Source organism: Piliocolobus tephrosceles, chromosome 11 (genome assembly GCF_002776525.5).
Source record: "Piliocolobus tephrosceles isolate RC106 chromosome 11, ASM277652v3, whole genome shotgun sequence".
Classification (NCBI taxonomy): domain Eukaryota; kingdom Metazoa; phylum Chordata; class Mammalia; order Primates; family Cercopithecidae; genus Piliocolobus; species Piliocolobus tephrosceles.
The window spans coordinates 124,266,553-124,288,539 of NC_045444.1; the positions used below are offsets into that span (position 1 = coordinate 124,266,553).

The 21,987-nt window shown below is 56.5% G+C and overlaps 2 protein-coding genes across 8 annotated transcripts in view; both read left to right on the forward strand.

Annotated features, from left to right (window-relative positions):
* SCLY (selenocysteine lyase) overlaps nt 1-11,995 on the forward strand; it is a 40,028-nt gene extending 28,033 nt beyond the window's left edge. For 6 of the 7 annotated variants that reach the window (XM_023228800.2, XM_023228796.2, XM_023228798.3 and 3 more), the window contains 5 exons: nt 3,610-3,646; nt 6,268-6,351; nt 6,800-6,902; nt 9,477-9,552; nt 10,860-11,995. In XM_023228800.2, coding sequence (XP_023084568.1) covers nt 3,610-3,646; nt 6,268-6,351; nt 6,800-6,902; nt 9,477-9,552; nt 10,860-11,013 — 454 coding nt within the window. In that variant the 3' untranslated portion in view covers nt 11,014-11,995. The remainder of the gene's footprint in view (nt 1-3,609; nt 3,647-6,267; nt 6,352-6,799; nt 6,903-9,476; nt 9,553-10,859) is intronic. The other variant, XM_023228797.2, reaches the window with a different exon arrangement.
* Nucleotides 11,996-12,975: 980 nt separating this feature from the next.
* ESPNL (espin like) overlaps nt 12,976-21,987 on the forward strand; it is a 29,577-nt gene continuing 20,565 nt past the window's right edge. Inside the window, exons 1-4 of the mRNA XM_023228795.1 lie at nt 12,976-13,269; nt 14,484-14,674; nt 17,193-17,379; nt 20,265-20,447. Coding sequence (XP_023084563.1) covers nt 12,976-13,269; nt 14,484-14,674; nt 17,193-17,379; nt 20,265-20,447 — 855 coding nt within the window. The remainder of the gene's footprint in view (nt 13,270-14,483; nt 14,675-17,192; nt 17,380-20,264; nt 20,448-21,987) is intronic.

The window sequence follows — 21,987 nt, forward strand, 5'->3', positions numbered from 1 at the left end:
TGCAGTGGCTCAAGCCTGTAATCCTACCACTTTGGGAGGCCGAGACGAAAAAAAAAAAAAAAAAACCATTTACAATGAAACAAAATTACTCAGATATAAACTAGCAAAATATAAAGGACTTATATGCTAAAAATAGTATACCGTGGATGAGAGAAGTTAAGATCTAAGCAGCGGCCGGGCGCGGTGGCTCAAGCCTGTAATCCCAGCACTTTGGGAGGCCGAGACGGGCGGATCACGAGGTCAGGAGGTCGAGACCATCCTGGCTAATACGGTGAAACCCCGTCTCTACTAAAAAATACAAAAAACTAGCCGGGCGAGGTGGCCGCGCCTGTAGTTCCAGCTACTCGGGAGGCTGAGGCAGGAGAATGGCGGGAACCCGGGAGGCGGAGCTTGCAGTGAGCCGATATCGCGCCACTGCACTCCAGCCTGGGCGACAGAGCGAGACTCCGTCTCAAAAAAAAAAAAGATCTAAGCAGAGACACATACCATGTTCATAGTTTGGAGGATTCTACATACCAAAGATGTCAGTTCTCTCCAAATGGATACACAGGCCTAACAATTTCTGTCAAAATGCCAGCAAGTAGATCAGTGGAGAAGAATAGACCCAAACAGAAATAGGCGCATATGAGTTACGGGTGCAGATACAACCACAGGAGACGCAAATCAATTCAGCAGATGAAAGCCATTCAGCAGATGGCAAGTTAGCCTTTCAACAGATGGTGCCAAGGCAGTTAGTTATCCATAGGCAAAAAATTAACCTTGATCCAAGTCTTACACCAAGCTTTTCCAACCTGCGGCCTGCAGCTGCATGTGGCCCAGGACAGCTTTGAATGTAGCCCAACACAAATGCATAAACTTTCTTAAAACATTGGGCTTTGCCGGTCGCGGTGGCTCAAGCCTGTAATCCCAGCACTTTGGGAGGCCGAGACGGGCGGATCACGAGGTCAGGAGATCGAGACCATCCTGGCTAACACGGTGAAACCCCGTCTCTACTAAAAATACAAAAAACTAGCCGGGCGAGGTGGCGGACGCCTGCAGTCCCAGCTACTCGGGAGGCTGAGGCAGGAGAATGGCGTAAACCCGGGAGGCGGAGCTTGCAGTGAGCTGAGATCCGGCCACAGCACTCCAGCCCGGGCGACAAAGCAAGACTCCGTCTCAAAAAAAAAAAACAAAAAAAACATTGGGCTTTGTTTTTGTTTTGTTTTGTTTTTTGGCGATTTTTTTTTAATTTTTAAGCTCATCAGCTGTCATTGGTATATTTTATATGTGGCCCAAGAGAATTCTTCCAGTGTGACCTCGGAAAGCCAAAGGATTGGACACCCCTGTCTTACACCTCATAAAATAGTATCTCAAAATAGATCATGAAATTAAATGAAAAACAAAGCAATAAAACTGCTTAAAAATAGGAGAAAATCTTCAAGTTCTAGAACTAGGCAAAGAGTTCTTAGACTTGACACCAAAAGCATCCATAAAAGGAAAAACGGATAAATTAGACTTCATCAGAATTTAAAGCTTTTGCTCTGGGAAAGACCATATTAAGAGTATGGGAAGATAAGCTAAATCTAGGAGAAAATATTTTCAAATGACTTATCTCACAAAGGAATGGTATCTAGAATATGTCAAGAACTTGCAAAACTCAACAGCAAAAATAATACAATAAATTCAATCAGAAAATAGGCAAAAAATATAAACAGGCATTTCACCAAAGACGAGACCCACGTAACAGGCACAGGAAAAGATGTTCAACAGCTTTAGTTATTGGGGAAATGCAAATTAAAACCACCAGATATCACTAACTCCTATAAGGATGGCTAAAATAAGAATAGAGACACCACCAAATGCTGGTGAGGGCGCAGAGAAAATATCTACTGGTAAACGAGCAATGGCCGGGTCCAGAGGTTTAAGAAAACTTTGTTCAGCCAAACTTAAGAAATTACTGGGCTGGGCGCAGTGGCTCATGCCTTTAATCCCAGCGCTTTGGGAGGCCGAGGCCAGTGAATCACGAGGTGAGGAGTTCGAGACCAGCCTGACCAACATGGTGAAACCTTGTCTCTCACTTCTCAAAAGAAGACATTTATGTAGCCAGCAGACACATGAAAAAATGCTCATCATCGCAGGCCATCAGAGAAATGCAAATCAAAACCACAATGAGATACCATCTCACACCAGTTAGAATGGCAATCATTAAAAAACACCAACAGGTGCTGGAGAGGATGTGGAGAAATAGAAACACTTACACTGTTGGTGGGACTGTAAACTAGTTCAACAATTGTGGAAGACAGTGTGGTGATTCCTCAAGTATCTAGAACTAGAAATACCATCTGACCCAGCCATCCCATTACTGGGTATATACCCAAAGGATTATAAATCATGCTGCTATAAAGACCCATGCACGCGTCTGTTTATTGTGGCACTATTCACAATAGCAAAGACTTGGAATCAACCCAAATGTCCATCAGTGACAGACTGGATTAAGAAAATGGGGCACATATACACCATGGAATACTATGCAGCCATAACAAAGGATGAGTTTGTGTCCTTTGTAGGGATATGGATGTAGCTGGAAACCATCATTCTCAGCAAACTATCGCAAGAACAGAAAACCAAACACCACATGCTCTCACTTATAGGTGGGAATTGAACAATGAGAACACTCTGGAGACAGGGCGGGGAACATCACACACTGGGGCCTGTTGTGGGGTAGGGGGAGGGGGGAGGGATAGCATTAGGAGATATACCTAATGTAAATGATGAGTTAATGGGTGCAGCACACCAACATGGCACATGTATACATACGTAACAAACCTGCACATTGTGCACATGTACCCTAGAACTGAAAGTATAATAACAAAAAAAAAAAGAAACCCTATCTCTACTTAGCCAGGCATGGTGGCATGTGCCTGTAATCCCAGATACTCAGGAGGCTGAGGCAGGAGAATCACTTGAACCCGGGAAGTGGAGGTTGCAGTGAGTCGAGATCCACTGCACTCCAGCCTGGGCAACAGTGTGAAACCCCGTCTCAAAAACAAAAAATGAAAAAATGATTAAGTGAATTTTTTTTCCTGAAAATAGGGTAATGAGTTCTGTTTTTCAGTTTGTTAGGTCAGAGTATGCAAGCCATTGTCTTTAGGGGTCTCTTGCCCATCTGTGTGCGCACACCCACCCGCCCGCGCGCGCGCGCACACACACACACACACACACACACACACCCTCTTGTTTGCTGATGCCTGAAATGTTGAGAACAAAGGATTCTCCTGTGTTCCATACTGTACTGGTTTGGCAGTGAGGACTAAAGAGAGCTGTGCCTGGGACCTGCGGGAGGAAGAGTGCTTGCTTTGGGTAGGAAAAGGATCCAGATAGAATTGTCACAGTGAACACCCAACGCGTCACCCACAGTGGGCCTTGTTGACCTTCACTGGGCCAGGGCAAGTGCAAACTTGGCTGGGGAGGTTTCTGGGGCCTGCAGCTGCCATTGCGATAGCCACATGGTGCGTGCTTAGGAAAGATGGAGCGTGAGTTTATTTTTGTTTTAACACAATGACTTTCATGGAGACAGGATTCCTTCCTGAGACATTTGTTTATTCTTGCTGAATCCCTTGTTTCTTACAGGACAGAGAACACCCCGATGATTGCCGGCCTTGGGAAGGTGAGCCCTGGTGAGCTGGAGGAGATGAGTTGATTGCTTTGTCATCAGTGACCCCAGTGGCTCTAGCAGGAATCCGGGGCTTTAGGGAGATCATATTCGTGATCTCATAAACGGACTGACAAGAAAAAGCCTGGAGTCTGATTTATCAACCCAGAGATCTATACTTTTTCAGATCTGTGGATTAGTGGCACTTGCTTAGCATTTAAAAGGGAAAAACTCCTTGTCTCTGTCTCTTCTGACGTGAGAAACAGTGATACTCTTACAGCAGAAGTGAAATGTCAGGCCGCAGGTTCACCATTCCCAAAGGTGTTGGCAGCCCCCAGACCATCGACCTTCTGTCCCCGAATGGTCTGTGGGGTGGCCAATCCAGCACCTGCCGCCAGCCCTCCACTGGGGCTTGTCCTGCTTCTGCGACAGTAACCAGGCTCAGGTTTTGCTGTGCGAAGGCAGAGGTACTGGTCACACCTCGGCATCTGCAGGCTGCTGCCTCGCTGTGCAGGCCTCTGCTTAAAGGCCACCATCTTCAAGCACCCCTCCATGAACCACAGCTACATTGGTCCCCGCATGTCCCCTGCTGTCACGCTCTATCCCTGACACTGCTTTATTTCCCCTATCTGATGTTTCTCTGTAGTGTGTTCAGATGTATGCCCCACCTCCTGCTTCCCCTTCGAAGGGGCTTGTCAGCTCCACGAGAGCAGGGGCTTGGCCTCAGTATCCCCAGTACAGAGAAAGGGCTTGGCGCCCGGGAGGCCGGGCCTTGGGAAGAATATGAATGGATCCCCTGTTACTTAGAATATTCAAAATTAGTAACAGTGATAACTAAGGCTACATTTACTAGAAGGAAGAGTGTTTTTGTTTGAGACGGAGTCTCACTCTGTCACCCAGGCTGGAGTGCAGTGGCGTGATCTTGACTCACTGCAACCTCCACCTCCCAGGTTCAAGAGATTCTGCCACTTCAGCCTCCAAGTAGCTGGAACTACAGGCATGCACCACGTGCCTGGCTAATTTTTGTATTTTTAGTAGAGACAGGGTTTCATCATGTTGGCCAGCTGGTCTCGAACTCCTAACCTCAGGTGATCTACCCGCCTTGGCCTCCCAAAGTGCTGGGATTACAGGTGTGAGCCACCACACCCGGCCGGAAGAGTGTGTTTTAAGTGGAGTCCAGTACCTGCTCATATTGAACTGAATGATGAAGTAGTGGTGCGGTCCACAGGCTTTGAAATACCAGGGTTCAAATCCTGGCTTGAAGTTTCACTCACCCTGTGCCTTGGGTCAGGTCGCTAGAACTCCCTGAGTCCTGGCTGTCCCCCCTGCCAGATGGGAATCATGGTAACAGCTTCCTCAATAGAGCCTCAGCTCACAGTGCTCGAAGCCCCCCAGCCCCTGACCTTCTCCGTGCTCCTGCGGCTGCATCTGCACCTGTAACAGCACAAGTGCCACAGCTTGGTCTCAGCCCCAGCACCACACCCCCGCTGGTTCTTCAGCTTCGCCCAGACCCCGATGCCACCAGCGCGTTAGACAGCCCCCCTCTGCTGCCCAGCCTGGACTCCATCCTGCACACGCCCTCCCCAACATTCTTTCCCCCACCCATTCCTTTCTGCCTTGGTTGCGTGCTGGCGGCCCTTCCCTGCACCTGCACCCTCGTGGATCCCTCTGTCCGTCCTGTCACTGTGATGCCAGCCTGTGCTCCTGCCTTTGAACTTGACATCTCAGCTAGGCCCTGGCCCATCTCCTGAGAGACCCATTCCTCTCAGTTCAAAGCCTGTCTCGACCGCTCTCCTCCACCCTCTTCCCACCCTGGGTGCCTCCCACTATCCAGGTTCTCGCCTCTGAAGTCCGGGAGATGCCCTCGGTCCTTCCTTGCCATCGTCCCCTGCCTCTCATATAGCACCTGTCCTGTCTGTCTGGACTCCAGAATACACCCACTACCGGCCTCATGTCCATTTTCATGGCCACTAACCCTAGACCAAGGGTCTGGATGCCTGCCATGGCCTCCTGGGGGCCTGCTGCTGCCATTGTCCACACAGCCACAGAGTGACCAACACACAGGCCAGTCAGACCATCGCATCCCTCCCTCAGAGCCTCACGGCGTCTGCCCCGTGGCCAGGCCTGCAGGGCCTGTGGATCTGTCCCTGGGCCTTCACCCCCTCTGCACTCTCCACCCGCCACACCGGGCCCCTCTGTTCTAGAGACAGAATGACTGTCCCCTGCACAGCCCTTGCTGAGACGCCACTCTGTGCTCCTGTGCAGCCATCTGTCACCACCCCACTTCGGGCCTGCGAGGTCCCTTCACAGCGCTGACTGGTGGGTAGGAGGCTGTTCCCCCCGCCCCTGCTTTTGTCCGTCTGCCTCTTGGATGCTGGCTCCTCAGGGGTTGGGATCCCCTTCAGGGCTGCTTTGCTGGGGCATCTCCAGTGCCTGGCGCTGTCAGGAAGTGCCTGGTGAAGTCAATTTCTGTGGCACTTCCACACCCTCCAAATGGCAGCACTCAAAAAATATGGTCTGTCTGTGACTGTCAGGAGAATGAGCAGTTTCAGGAAATGCTGCCTGTGCTGTTGAAAGCTTTTTTGCCCTCCTCTGTTTTGCAAGAATTGTGCTTCCACTCGTGTGTCTGCCCCCAGGCCGCGGAGCTGGTGACCCAGAACTGCGAGGCTTACGAGGCCCACATGAGGGACATCCGCGACTACCTGGAGGAGAGGCTGGAAGTGAGCACAGTGTGGGGTGGGTACCGGGAGGGGGGGGGGGGGGGGGGGCGGGTGCTCCTGGACCCCAGGACCTGTGGGGATTGCAGCGTAGCCTGGAACTCGTCAGGATGCAGTGAGGGAAGAAAGAACTGGTGGGAAGCACATTGGGATCGGAAATCCCGAAAGTGGGACCCCAGGCCAGGGACGTGATCTTTTTCAGAGACACATGACCAAATGTGCAGAGGTGGTGTGCTTCATGGTTTATGTGGAAGGTTCACATGGTTCTGAATATTTGGTTTTTCTCCTAATTAACTTTGCTTTCCATAGTCTGTCCTCATAACTATTCTGGGTAGATGCTGATTGAAAAGTACGCACCTGCTGAGCTTGTGTTTCTGGAAAAGTCTACATTTCAAACAGTTGCTGATGGTGGTGTCTTTGAAGGTCACCAAATATTTCACTTTTTTTTCAGGCTGAATTCGGTCAGAAGAGAATCCATCTGAATAGCCAGTTTCCAGGGACCCAGCGTCTTCCCAATACCTGCAACTTCTCCATCCGGGGACCCCGGCTTCAAGGTGACGGCCCCTCACCCTGGTGTCTCTGAGTGAGCATAGCTCCCGCGGTGCCTGGGTTCTGGTCTGAGCCAGCGACTCCCACTCTCCCTGCCCTGAGCATGACACAGCTTGGGCTGTCAGAGGGCCTTGCTGGAGTGGCTGAGAGCAGGCTCAGGTGGCTGTGCTGTGGTCCATCGGGCTCTTGCTGCCAGCCCCTCCTCTCCCTGTCTTGGCTCATTTTGCTGCTGCTGGGATGTGGACCGTGGCGAACTCTCATGTCTGGCATTAGCACCGCCCCAAAAGCTGTCAGGGAAGGAAGTAACATTAAATTGTAGACATTTGTCTATTTTGTTGGCAGTTTTTATTAAATATTTTATTAGAGTAAGGGAAAGGGGAGGCGATCCGTTTTAAAAACTGGCGGAGGCTGGGCACAGTGGCTCAGGCCTGTAATCCTAGCACTTTCGGAGGCCGAGGCAGGCTGATCACAAGGTCAAGAGATTGAGACCAGCCTGGCCAACATGGAGAAACCCCATCTCTACCAAAAACTACAAAAAATTAGCCGGGCATAGTGGTGTGCACCTGTAGTCCCAGCTACTTGGGAGGCTGAGGCAGAAGAATTACTTGAACCTGGAGGTTACAGTGAGCCAAGATTGAGCCAGTGCACTCCAACCTGGGCAACAGAGTGAGTGAGACTCTGTCCGTCTCAAACAAACAAAAAAACAATAAAAATAACTGGCAGAGGCCGGGTGCGGTGGCTCAAGCCTGTAATCCCAGCACTTTGGGAGGCCGAGACGGGCGGATCACGAGGTCAGGAGATCAAGACCATCCTGGCTAACACGGTGAAACCCCGTCTCTACTAAAAAATACAAAAAAAAACTAGCCGGGCGAGGTGACGGGCATCTGTAGTCCCAGCTACTCGGGAGGCTGAGGCAGGAGAATGGCGGGAACCTGGGAGGCGGAGCTTGCATTGAGCCGAGATCCGGCCACTGCACTCCAGCCCGGGCGACAGAGCGAGACTCTGTCTCAAAAAAAACAAAAAACAAAAAAAACTGGCAGAGTAAGGATCAAGTACAAATCTGGATTTCCTGCGGCACCCGCCTCGGCTAGGAGCAGTTAGGGTCACCCCTGTCCCAGATGCACCTGAAACCTGGTCTGCCCTGACTCCATGAGAGTGGAAGTCCACGTCGTTGACCAGCCACGTGTCATTTGGGAGCAGGTTATAGCGGCCCTGAGATCACGATGAGCTGCCTCTGTAGACGAGGTTTTGACTTCTTAGAAGATGAAGGTGTTGCTTCTTTCTTCTTCCTGGATCATGTGGAGAAACCCAGCAGTTGTGTTTGGCCCATGAAGAAGAGCCCGTGGGTAACCGTCATGATGGCTGCGTTCATGAGAACCTGGGCTGAAATGCGTTCTTGTACGCAATGAAGCCTGGGTTTCCTTGACCATCTCAGATTCCTCACCATGGAAAGGAGAGTTCTGTGTCAACATTCCCCTTGTTCTGGGGTCAGACTTTGTATTCAGCGATGACCTGTGTTACTTTAAATGAGACAGAGATTCTCATTTTATATATTTATTTTTGGATTCAGGGTCTCATTCTGTCGTCACCCAGGCTGTAGTGCTGTGGTGTAATCACAGCCCACTGTAGCCTTGACCTCCTGGGTTCAAGTGATCAGCCTCCCTAGTAGCGGGAACTACAGGCATGCACCACCACACCTGGCTAACATTTTTTTTTTTGAGACGGAGTTTCACTCTTGTTTCCCAGGCTGGAGTACAGTGGCACGATCTCGGCTCACTGCAACCTCCACCTCCCGGGTTCAAGCAATTCTCCTGCCTCAGCCTCCAGAGTAGCTGGGATTACAGGTGCCTGCCACCACACCCAGCTAATTTTTGTATTTTTAGTAGAGACGGGGTTTTGTCATGTTGGCCAGGCTGGTCTCGAACTGCTGACCTCAAGTGATCCACCTGCCTCGGCCCCGCAAAGTCCTGGGATCACAGGCGTGAGCCACTATGCCCAGCCATGGCTAATTTTTAAAAAATATTTTGTAAAGATAGGGTTTCCCTGTGTTGCCCAGGCTGGTCTCAAACTCCTGGCTCAAGCAGTCCTTCTGCCTCAGCCTCCCAGAGTGCAGGGATTACAGGTGTCAACCACCACGCCTGGCTGAAATTCTCATGTTAATTCCATCAGCCGTGCTTGTGAAAGAAGAGGCAAGTGCCTTCTGGCTTAATAGAACTCCCACGTGTGTCTGCAATCCAGAACACAGGTGGAGGCGTGATATTGTCGGGACTGCCAGCTCGTAAGGACGGAGCTGCTCAGGACTCCAGGTGTCCTCGCGGGCAGTTGACTAGAGTGCCATTTTCAAGGCCAGCTTTGTGAGGGAGAATAGTGTCTGCGTTTCTGCAGCCAAAGGAGAAAGGAAGCATTTTCTTTGGCTCCTGCTGTGAGATCTCTCCCCAGCTGCCAGAATGGCCGGTGCGGGAATTCCACCAGGTGGCACGGAGGGAGGGAAGCAGCGTGCACCAGCAGGACCCTGGGAAGGCAGAGAAGGGCGGTCTGGCTGGAGCCCCATCTCAGTGGTGCGTACTCTGTCTCCACAGGCCACGAGGTGCTTGCGCGGTGCCGAGTGCTGCTGGCCAGTGTGGGGGCTGCGTGCCACTCGGACCATGGGGACCGGTAAGTGCTCTTCACAAACCAGTCCAGGGCATAGGGGTCCTCTGGGCACTGGGTGTGGTGGGCAGGCGGCCACTGGGCCGCACTCTGGCTCGTGAAGGACGGCCCTGTCTGGGTCCTAGGAGGGGCAGAGGGAGGGCTTTCTGGAAGAAGTGACTTCTAAGCTGCCATCCGAAGGACTAGGACTTGTGCGGGAGAAGAGGGCTTCTCATGCTCGGTTCTGAAGGCGGGGAGCAGGGCCTGGAGGGGCAGCGTGGCTGGGGCTGGGGAGGACTGGGGTGGGTTGCGGGGGGATGGCCCGAGTGTCAGTGCTTACTTACATCTCATGGAAGGGGGAGCCCTGAGGGCTGTGGTGTGAGCAGACTCAGGTGTCAGATCAGCCATCTGCAAGATGCAGCAGAGATTCTGGGATAGTGGGTCCAGGTGAGCGGGTGGCCTGCCTGGCGGAGACTGTGGGGTAGAGGGCGTGGGGCACCCGAGCAGCGGCCTGCTGGCAGCAGGGGAGAAGCGGTTCCGGGTCTGGCCTGCTGAAAATGTGAGACCCCTGTGGGAGGTCGGAGTGAATGCAGGAGAAAACACCCAGGGCTCTGGGGAGAGAGAACTGTGGCCGGCAGCACGTGGTCATCAGGGTCAGGGCGGAGGGATTGTGTCGGAGCACCTGGAGCGAGACGGTGGTGGGCCCGGCTCCAGGGAAAAGGAGGGGCAGGACAGGGCCCTGTGGGGGTGGGGGGCAGTGCCCTGCTGCAGGAGGGGCAGGAGAGGGCAGGGGAGGAAAGGGGTCTGGGTGTGATGAGGGCAGGCCCCTTGGCAGAGCCCACACCTCGAGCCTCCAACAGCCCTGCTTCCGGACGCCCACACGCAGCCATCTGTTCCATGGCTAGATACTGGCTGGGTCCCTAGTGTCTGCAAAGCCCCATGCCAGGTGCCGTGAAGTTACCAAGTGGCTTAGATGGGCCGCATGGGTGAGGTACTGTCTGTGTCAGCATCAGTGTTCTCCAGGACCTCAAACCCCTCCAGGACAGGAGAGCCCCTGGCCCCAGAGCTCAGTGCGAGAGGGGACAGTGTCACCTGGGAGTGCCAAGGGCAAGAGAACTCCACAGGGAGAAGGGTGGCGACTTGGAGCCGCACCTTGATATGGGTGGTCTTCGGGGTGTGCTTGGTCCAGGAGTTCAGCAGGAGGCCGATACCAGGCAGGGCAGGCGCACAGTGGGTGGGCAGAGCCCCGCTTGGGGAGTAGTCCAGAGCAGGGGACGCTGTGTCTCTTCCATGTGCCCTTGGCAGCAGCTGCCACCCGGTCTCGCCCTCCCCAGGCCGTCTCCAGTGCTGCTGAACTACGGCATCCCCTTCGACGTGGCCAGGAACGCGCTCCGCGTCAGCGTGGGCCGCAGCACCACCAGGGCCGAAGTGGACCTCATCGTGCAGGACCTGAAGCAGGCCGTGGCGCAGCTGGAGAACCAGGCCTAGCGCCGGGGCCGCCCTCCCCGCCCCGCTTCTAGGAAGCCCATGGCAGGGCACAGGATTGTCCCTCCAGTTCCCGCCTGAGGGCTGTGCCAGGATGACTGTCTCATGCCCCCTCTGCATTCTGTCCCGGAGTGCCTGCAAGTGTGCACCCCCAGTTTCCTTCCCCGGACCCCTGCAGAGCTCACAGGGCCCAGGACACCGATGCCGCATAGGAACGCCCACATAGGAACGCCCACACAGAGCCGTCCTCCAGTGGTGAAGTGGAAACGCCAGCTTCATCCGCCCTCCGCACTGGGAACTGGGCAAGCCTGTTGCAAGTGCCCTTTCCTGGAAGGTGTTTTTATCAGGAAGATAGAATCCAAGTCTTTATGACTCATTGTCAGCCAAATGCTATCATGAACATAGGAAACTTGATTTTTTTGCTTTGATCGTGGTCTCACACATGCACCTTTCCTGAGTGGTCTCTTCTCAGGCCCTTTTTAGTGCCTTTCCAAAGCTGCCCCCACCACCCTGCTCCTCTGGCCTCAGTGCACAGTGGCCCCCAGCCTCAGCCAGGCCTGCTCTGCTCAGCGCCTACCGCACACCACCCCTGCTGCTTCCCCGAGCCTGACCCTGTTCTGCCCACTGGCACTCAGGGCTGCGCGCTTCCGCATCCACAGTCCCCAGGCCTTCTCGTCTTGTCCCTTTTGATCATTAACTCAGGGTTTCAGCTCCAACCTCACTGAGTTGGTGCAGCTCCAGGTCATTCCTGGGGTGGGAACTGGATCATCCCTGACACAGCTTTTACCTTAATTTTATTTGCAGAGGATTTTTTTCTCAAAATACTCTGTGGCATTTGGATACACATCCCATGTCGATATTTGCATAGGAGTCATTTTCAGTGGAATAACACTTTTAATGTGTAGTTTTACGGTTCAAGGAACTACGTAATGATTTTGAGGAAACACTTGCCAGAAACTAAACGAACAAAAGATTTCAGTGCCCGGCTTGGGTCTCCTGTGGTTTCTCTAGTGGGCGCTGCGCTTGGGCACGAAGGCATCTGACGGAGCCTGTGGATGGGGCAAACCAGGGGTGCAGCAGCCCCCAGGTCACCATTGTGTGATGATGCATTAGCCCAGAAATCCAGCTTGAGGCTGCGTCTCCGGGAGCCCCTCCAAATGGAATGGGTCCCCCATCTGCAGCTTCCCATTGCTGCCAGGAAGAGGCTGTGGTGGTCCTGACTTCCCTAAAGAAGAACTATGGATTGTCCAGAACAATCTGGAAAGGGGTTAAATGTACTTGGGCTCTTTGGACTGCAGCCCAGAGACTCGGTCAGTGTAGTTGGAGAGGGGGCTAAGGCAGGGGCTGGACACACCCAAGTCAGGGTCCTGGGCCCGTCGCAGGTCCTGTGGAGCCACTGTGTCCCCAGAGATTCATGGCCTCCAGGGCCGAGGGCCAGATCCAGAGGCGGAGCGCTCAGCTCTGTGCCAACACAGCCAAGCATGTAGACCTACTGGGCACCCTTTACTTCAGGCGCACTGTGGTGGCGGCTGGGGGTCTGCCCTGCTGTGAGAATCGGGGAGACCATCTCCCAGGCTACTCGGGGCTCCTGTGAGAAGCTCAGTGATGCGTGTCCTCAGCCCTCGCTCCGCAGTTGAAGAGGCAGGTTCGTGCCGTCTGGACAGATGTGAGCAGCCTCAGGGCCAGCCTCCTTTCTCCGCGGGCCATGCCCAACCCTGAGCTAGCCCGGCGTGGTCCTTTCCCTGTGTGCTGCACTCCATCCTCCCAGCTCCAGGCACCTGGCGCGCTCACGCTGTGGGAGTGGCTTGGGCAGGTCCCCAAGGTGTATCCCCCCCACCCCGCCCCAACGCCTCCCATCTGCCCTGTGGCGGCTTCTCAGGTAACCAGAGCCGGCAGCTTCATCCACGTCTGAAACAAGAAGCCCCGGCCTGTGCATGAGTCACCACTGAGAGCCCGGGCCAGAGGATGGAGGAGCAGCGGGCACTCGTGGCCGCCAAGGATGGGGATGTGGCAACACTGGAGCGGCTGCTGGAGGCTGGCGCCTTGGGCCCGGGCATCACCGATGCTCTGGGGGCCGGCCTGGTTCACCACGCCACCCGGGCTGGCCACCTGGACTGTGTCAAGTTCTTGGTGCAGCGGGCCCAGCTGCCCGGCAACCAGCGGGCCCACAATGGGGCCACCCCAGCGCATGACGCCGCCGCCACAGGCAGCCTGGCCGAGCTGTGCTGGCTGGTCCGCGAGGGGGGCTGCGGTCTGCAGGTGAGCGGAGACGGGGCAGCCTGGCCTCCACAAACCTGGCTGGGGTGGAACCAGGGAGGTGTGAGCCACGGAGGCTCAGAGCACTGGCCACCCCGGGCTCCACGGCCCTGGGCTCTTTGTTTCTCTTGGGGACTCAGTCAGTGGTCGCCGTCTCTGCCCCACGCTTCTCAGAGCACAAAGGCTTGAGAGCCAAGAACACCTCCTAAATTTCCTTACCGCCTCCCCTGCCAGGAAGCTGGGTGTTACCAGTGGGGGTCTTGCCAGAGGTCAAGGCCCCTTGTCTCTGATCAGGCCTGGTCCACAGGGCCCGCTTCCCAAAGGGTCTAGAAAGGGATCCTTACAGAAGCACTGTGGGAACTCGGGCTTGAGAGCTGGGAACCCTGCTGGGAGACAGGAGTGAGGGCTGCTGATGGTGACCGTCTTGTCCGGAGCATTTCCACTGGGCCCCCCTCCCCTCTCCTGCCTGCCCCGTCCCCTTTGTGCAGGCGAGGGCCTTCGAGCTGTTGCTCAGCCCTGTGGAGCTTTCAGAACTGAGGGTGAGCAGGACTGACCGGCCTTAGAACACCGCCCAGAGGTCAGAATCGGGGTGGGGGCCGGTGGGACCTGCTGGGATTAGGGAGCGGGAAGGTTCCCCGGCACCTGGCTCACCAGAGGGCCTGAGAGTGCCAGCCTAGCATCCTGTTCCGCCAAGCTCAAGGGCAGCAGGTGGGAGCTGTGTCTGCCTCGGGATCCATTCTGACCACAGGGCCCTTGGAGAAGGCCCAGGTCTGCTGCACCCCTGGCACCTGCGGTGGGAACACTCCCTGGCCCCGGGGCCCTGTGGCCAGTGGGAGGGCACTGGGGCAGGGAACCAGCCAGAGGCAAGTGTCCTGGGAAGCCTTTCTGACCATGAGCAGAGTGGGCAGGTGTCTGTGGGCACCCGGCTGAGTGGGAAAGGGCCTTCTCCGCACTGGGGACAGGGGCCCAGGAGCGACCAGGGCTGCCAGAGGTGGCCTCCCAAGACCTGGACCTGAGTCCTGGCCCTCCTCTCACCTCAGTCCCAGCAGGGAGCACTTCCCTCCATGCTGCAGGCAGAAACGGAGGGAAGGAGGAAGGAGCTGGAAGCCCCTTCGCTGGGTTGCAGGCAGTGTAAGCCCTCACCTGGGGCTCCTCCAGCAGCTGGCTCTGGCCACACGGCCTGCTCCCCACTCACTGACCTGCCTGGGCCTCGGTAGGACCAAGATGCCTCGGGCGTCTCCCCGCTGCACCTGGCCGCCCGTTTTGGACACCCAGTGCTGGTGGAGTGGCTGCTCCACGAGGGCCACTCAACCAGGCTGGAGACCCGGGAGGGGGCCCTGCCGCTGCACCACGCCGCCGCCAGTGGGGACCTGACCTGCCTGAAGCTCCTGACAACTGCGCATGGCAGGTAAGGAGCCCAGAGTCCCGCCTGAGGGGCAGCCTGGGGCAAGCTGGCCAAGGGGAGGCTGCACCGAGGAGGGCCAAGAGGACAGGCTGGTAGCCTTTGAGGTGAATCCTGCAGGCGGGCATGCTGTCACTGTGGGGTGAGCTGGCCGGAGTCAAGGGCAATGAGGCCTCTACCCACAGGCCAGGCAGTGGCGGTGCCATGCCAGGGCCCAAGGGGACACAGGCCAGCGCTTCAGCTTGGAGAGTGGCTGGGGGCAGTGAGGACAGCAAGATGCTGCTGTGATGCCCAGGGCAGCTCTGGCCCCGCCTGGGGGCGTGTCAGGACCTAAAGCATCTGGGGACGTGGGCAGCGGGCAACCTGTGAGGGCACCCTCCCCTCACCTGACAGGAGTAGGGACTGTCTAGTGGACTTGGGGACACAGAGGCTGGAGCTGCCTCTGCACTGCCCCATCCGTGTGCTGGGACCCCTAGAGCCAGGCGCTGGCCTCGCGTCTCCGGGGCCCTGTGCCCCTGCCAGAATTGGTGGATGGTTAAGGAGGAAGGACGGGGTCAGGACAGCCAGTGACGCAGAGGGCTTCCCTCCCGACCTGGGCGCTCCTCCACTCCTCGCCCTGTTACCAAGGTCACCGTTGTCATGGGAACAGGCCCTCTGCCTCCTGCTGTCTTGGCTGAGGGTGAACCTTCCCATCCCCCAGGGACCCACCTACCTCCGACACGGCTCTTCTCTTTTCGAGGGAGCATCTCATTTGCCTGTTGCTGCCCCAGAGGCCTCAGTCCCCACATCCTCTTAGCTCCAGGACAAGCCCCAACAGCTTGCTTGTGGAATCGGTTCTCATTCCCGGCTGTTCCCATCCTGGACCGCTTGGCAAAGGCCTTTGGGATTTGCTTCTGTGGCTTTTTCCCAGAGCGTCCACACCACCCCCAGCCTTGGCTGGCCACAGTCTCTCTCAGACCCACCCGGCTTTTAAAGAAGTTTCCACCATTGAAAACTGGGAGACTTGGGTTGAGTGCAGTGGCTCATGCCTGTAATCCCAGCATTTTGGGAGGCTGGGGCGGGAGGATTGCTTGAGCCCAGGAGTTCAAGACCAGCCTGGGCAATATAGCAAAGCCCCTATCTCTACAAAAAATGTATTTAAAAATTAGCCAGGCATGGTGGTGAGTGCCTGTAGTCCCAGATGCTCAGGAGGCTGAGGTGGGAGGATCACTTGAATCTGGGAGGCAGAGGTTCCAGTGAGCTGAGATTGTGCCACTGCACTCCAGCCTGGGTGACAGAGCAAGACCCTGTCTAAAAAAAACAAAAAGAAGAAAACCAGGAGACTTCATGTTAATATGTACACTCACACACACAAATGGGAAGGTCCTGTACCCCCAGCCTAGTTCCCACCTAGCACTGACCAGCAGCCGAGAGGTGGCTGCTGCTGGCCAGACCATGCCCCTCCAGTGGCCCCCGACCCACTGGCTGCATCATGGCCTGCTCCCAGCTACCGCACTGGACACTGCCTGTTCTAACCCTGGATGCAGTCAAGGACACCTGGCAAGAGCCCAGTGAAAGCACGGATCCTCCCCCGAGAAGGGCACCAAGGCATACTGGCAGCCCTTTGGGGCACGTTCCATGAGTGAGTGGACCCTCGGGCTCAGCAGGTGCAGGGGACGATCCCTGTGTGGTCCAAGGCCAGGGAAAGCCACCAGGGTCCTGTGTCCCCCTTGCTAGGAGCAGAGGAGAGGCTGCTGGGGGCTGGTACTGGCGGGGACTTTGTGAGGGGAGGGGGGTTTAAACCCAGGTGCAAGCCCCTGGACAGATCAGCTCCCAGCCTCTGTCTCCCCTCTGCCAGCTGAGGCCTGTGACTAGACTCTCCTCTGGGGTGGACCCCGAGTTGCTCAGATTCACCCATCAGAAGTGGGGAGCACGTGTGGGGGTGCTCGTGAGATCCCTTCATTATTACCCAGCTTCCCCTGCTGAGAGGGGAAGGGCCTGGAGGTGGAGGGTCTGGGACAGGGTGGCGTGGTCAGCAGGCTTGGCGGGAAAGCAGGCACGAGCTGGAGAGTTGACCCTCCCCAGTGACACTGGCCCTGCCTCCACGCCGCCACCGCGACCCCAGCCCAGCCAGTGCAACCCTCACCTCATCACAGGCTGCCACAGCTACCAGGCAGCCAGCATCACCTGCCACAGGGCACAGGGCAGAGGGAAACGCCTAAGGGAGTCGGGGTCAATCCCGGGCCTCCACTGGGACAGCTGAGAACCTGGAAGCCAAGACTGTGACCCCTCAGATCTAAGAAGATGCATGTTTCTGACCTGGACCCAGGAGTTCCCAGAAAAGGACAGAAGGATAGGAGAGTGGGGTTGCACAGCCACCTGGGGGAGCAACCTGGAGGACGGAACCCCACAGCAGCAGCTGGAAAGCACGTGGGAAACTCAGCCATCACGAGCAGGGCCAGGGGTCAGCAGTGAAGTCCAAGCAGCTGAGGGATGGGCTCAGCCATAGGCAGGACTGGGCCTCCAAACCCTCCCTTCCCTGCAGCAGCGTGAACCGGCGGACACGCAGTGGCACCTCCCCACTCTACCTGGCCTGCCAGGAGGGTCACCTGCACCTGGCCCAGTTCCTGGTGAAGGACTGTGGCGCTGACGTGCACCTTCGTGCTCTCGACGGCATGAGCGCCCTGCACGCTGCCGCCGCCCGCGGCCACTACTCGCTCGTCGTCTGGCTGGTAAGTAGGTGCCAGAGGTGGAAAGGGGACATCCAGGGAGTGTGGGTCCTGCAGCAAGCAGAGTCCGGAGCCCGGATGGGGGCTCCAGAGGGAACTGGGGACACGCAGGGCTGTTGGGGCATCCAATGAGCTGGTCCATGGCTCCCGAGACCCTGCAGCCCCGGCCAGGCTGGGCCCGGGAAGTTTTGACCGCCTGCAGTGCACTCTGCCCTGTGGGGTCGTGCCACGGCTCCCCTGGGGCTCTCCTAGTCCCTGTTTCCCCAGAAGTCCTGGTAGGCCTCCCGGGTGCTCTCACAGTTGGTGGTGGCCCATGTGCTTTGTCTGCGCCCACACCAGCAGTGCCCAGTTCGGGCCACTCGGCCGCTTGTTCAGGCCCTGCCGCCTGAGGTCCCCGGGCCAGTCCCCACCTTTCTCCACTTCTGGCCTCTTTGGGGAAGGAAGACCTGAGACCCCAGAGCACAGTGACTGAGGCTGGGGAGGCGCCATCTTCAAGGTGGGCTGGGGACTTCCTGCCTCTGCAACAGAAAAGCAGAGCAGGTGGCGCCTGTGGTCCCAGCTACTCAGGAGGCTACGGCAGGAGAATCGCTTGAACCTGGGAGGCAGAGGTTGCTGTGAGCTGAGATCACACCACTGCACTCCAGCCTGGGCAGCACAGTGAGACTCCGTCTCAAAAAAAAAAAAAAAGAGTAGGGGAGGCCCTCTTTGAGGAGGGGACTTGGGGGCAGAGCTGAGGATGGACAGGAGGCGGCTGAAAAAGGAGCGGGGCCCAAAGCAACTTCCTGAGGGGGGCACACCTCATTCAGACGCAGGGAGAGCCTGGCCCGTGGGGCCTGGGGGTGGGCCGGAAAGGCAGACAGAGGTGCTGGGAGGGCTCTTTCCTGAGGGTCCTGGGGAGCCACGGAAGGCTCAGAGCCAGGAGCAGCAGGATCTGACTGGCGTATCGGAAGGTCACTGTGGCTGCTGGTGAAGTGGGAGCTGCCTGCCCCCAGACCTCCCATGCTTGCCTGAGGGCTCCTGTCTCCCGGCTCCCACCCACTCAGCTCCAGCTCCTTCTCCAGCAGGCCAGGCTGGCTCTGCCCCCGGGGCCTTTGCGTGCGCTGCACCCTGTGCCTGGTACACAGCTCCCCAGGCGTCCCTGGGGCCTTCCCTGACCAGCTGGTTTACTAGGGGGAGCTGCCTGCCCAGATCATTCTCACTCCTGCTTTCCTCACCCGCGCACCAGCACCGGGCACACGGCACGTCTGACTCCTGGTCTTGGTGGTGGTTTCCACCCGCCGGGGTGCAGGCGCCAGGAGCTCCGTGGGTGCAGGACTTCGCCACCTGCTGCGTTCCCTGCACCTGGCACGCAGTCAGGCTGGAGAGATGTTTACTGAACCATTGGGCAAGTGAAGGAATGGGGGCCTGGTCCCTTAGGATGGCACCCACTGCTCACTGTGGCCCTGAGGCCCTTGGGACGGGTCCTGCCTGCTCACCGTGCCCCCGGGCGCTCGGGATGGTGCTGGCCTGCTCCCCGTGGCCCCAAGGTCCTCAGGCTGGTGCCAGCCTCCCCACTTTGGCCCCAAGGCCGCCTGAATTGGCCTCCAGCCTCCCTTCGTGGAGACTGCAGCCCCTCCCGGTGCCTCGCCTGCGTGTGCGCCCCTCCCCACCCCGGGGCCTACCCCTCCAGCTCCTCCTGCTGGAGCGGCCTCCCACAGAGGAAGCTCTCTTGACCTGGTCCTGCCCTGGCGGTCCTCCCCTCGCCCCTGCAGCAGTTCTGACCCATTCACTCCAGACCTCAGCCTCCCAAACTATGCCTGGCCCCTGGGATGAGCGGTGGCTGCACACAGTGGGCGGAGCCACAAGAGCTCACTGCAGGGGGTCCGCTGAGCCCTGGGACCGTGCTGAGGCGTGAGCGGCCCTTCCTGGGGAGAAAGCGGACAGGCTTCGGGGTCTCAGGGCCAGAGAGGCCACTCCAGGTGCGAAGGAGCCCCACAGCAGCCCTGTCCCTGTCTGTTTCCAGCTCATTGTGCTTTGCCCAGCAGACACTTCTATCAGTCAGGAGCGCCCTGGCTGTGCTAAGAGGCACTCACACCAAAGGTGGCAGGGGCTGCTGACAGCTCTGCTGTCCTCACGGCCTCCCCGATGGGGAAAGCGGGCACACTCAAGGCAGGAAGGAGGGAGAAGGGCAAAGGCAGGGAGCCAGCACGCCTATCACCGCTCTGTCAGGAAGGCAGGCTGTCCTAGAAGACCCGCGCGTCCCACTGGCCGGCCCAGGCCCCATGGCTGTCCCAGCTGCACAGGTTTCAGCGAGTCAGTGTAGGGGACTATCACCTGGCTGGTGCTGTGGACCAGAGCAGGGGGCCCTTCAGAAGACAGATGAGGCCCCAGAGGCGGGGCTGGCCTCAGCCAGCAGTGGGGGCCGGCAGGTCAGGGCCACCTCGAATCCAGGCCCTGGAGGGAGGCCACAGGACCCGCTGCTCCAGCAAAGGGGCTCAGTGCAAATGCCCAGCAAGGCAGTGCCACCCTCGGGCCAAATGAAGTTCTTTCCTCCCCTGCCCCTCCCTCCCTTCCTCCTTTCCTTCTCTCCTTCCTTCATGGCAAATGCTTCTTTACTGTTCCCTAGGTGTTTCATTTGCCATGATGTTTGCTTTCAGATTTAGGACCATGGTGTCTCCAAATTAAACTACTGCGCTCACTTCACCCCCACCTGGACCCCAGAGGTCCTGCTGCCCCAGGGTGACGGGGACGCACGTGCTGAGCCAGCCCTGTCCGGGGTTTCCTGAGGTTGTGCCCTGTGCCCTGAGAGGCACAGCCAGAGTCCACTTTCAATTCTGCTCTGAGCCCCTCCCACTCTGTGTGCCTCCTCCCTGGGAGGGTGGCTGCTCCCACTGCTCCTCCTTCCCCAGGTCACATTCACCGACATCGGACTCACGGCACGGGACAACGAGGGGGCCACGGCCCTGCACTTTGCAGCCCGAGGTGGCCACACGCCCATTCTAGACCGACTCCTGCTGATGGGTGCCCCGGTCCTGAGAGACTCCTGGGGTGGGACCCCCCTCCACGACGCAGCAGAGAACGGACAGATGGAGGTAAGGTGGGCGTGAGGGAGACTGCGTGAGCAGTCACGAGTGTCAGCCATGCCCAGCACTGTGTCACTGACGCTCATGGCAACCCTGTAAGAATGATGACTCCCCTTATACAGATGGGTAAACTGAGGCTCAGAGTTGCAAAGTCACTTGCGCAAGGTCAAGAGCCCAGGGTCAAGTGGCAAGATCCAAGCTCTATGCTCTCGTCCTGCGTACCATCCTCCCTCCCTTCGCGCAGAAACTGCCTGGTGCCTGGTCCGGGCTTGGTCTTGGTGACAGTCTTCTCAGAACAGCCCTTGGGGACGGACCCTCTGCCGTGAGCAGCCTTTGAGCAGAGTTGTGGCAGGGGTGTGATGCCAGCCCCTTTGCTATTAGCCAGATAAATCTTGGGGGCTCACATGGCCCAGCCTCAAGGACACGACATCCAAAAACCCCACGTAGGCAGGGATGGTGTGCAAATGTTCAACAACATCAGAACCACACCCAGCCTTTGAGGGTGGGCGCAGCCATAAGCCTCTGGCCCTGCACGGGTGCCCACCCGATGTTGACCTCATCTAAAGGCGAGACCCCATCTCAGGAGAATGCACACAGTTTACTTCTCCCCAGCCCCATCCAGTCCTGAGTGGTGTCGGGTCTGTTCACCTCTATGAAGTCTCCTGGTTCCCCAGAAGTGCACTCCAGGCCTCTGCAAGGCTAGTCTGGGGGGATTATAAGTGGAAGTGCAACCGACCATCACATTCTGGATCTGCAAGCCTGTTGGCCAGGCTGGTCTCGAACTCCTGATCTCAAATGATCCGCCCACCTCGGCCTCCCAAAAGTGCTGGGATTGCAGGCATGAGCCACTGTGCCCAGCCTAGTTATTCTCTGAATGGTGTGAATTACACTAATTATTTTTAAAAATTGTTAAATTGTGATTTAAAAATATATAACATAAAATTTACCATGTTAACCATTTTCAAGCATACACTTGAGCAGCATTAAGTCTGTTCACATTGTTGTGCAGCAGAATCTCCACAACTTTGTCATTTTGCAAAACTGAGACTCTATGGCCATCAAACAGCAATTCTCCATCTCCCTTTTCTCCCAGCTCCTGGCAACCAACATTCTACTTTTTGTTTTTTATGAACTTGATGACTTAGGATACCTCATATAAGTGGAATTTTACTGTATTTATCCATTTGTCTCTGGCTTAGTTCACTTAGCATAATGTCCTCAAGGTTATCCCTGTTGTAACATGCCAGAATTTCCTTTTTCATGGCTAAATAATATTCCATTGTATAGTATATACCACATTTTCTTTCTTTATTCATCTGTTAATGGACATTTGGGTTTTTCTGCCCTTTGACTGTTATGAATCATGCTACTGTGAACATGGGTGTGTAAATATCTCTGAGATCCACCCTTCAAATCTTTTGGATATGGATACCCAGCATTAGAATACCTGGATCTGCTCTGATTACTGTAAAATGTTACACCAACCTTGCATTCCTGGAATGAATTCAATGACATATTATTCCTTTTAAATATAGCTGAATTCAATTTG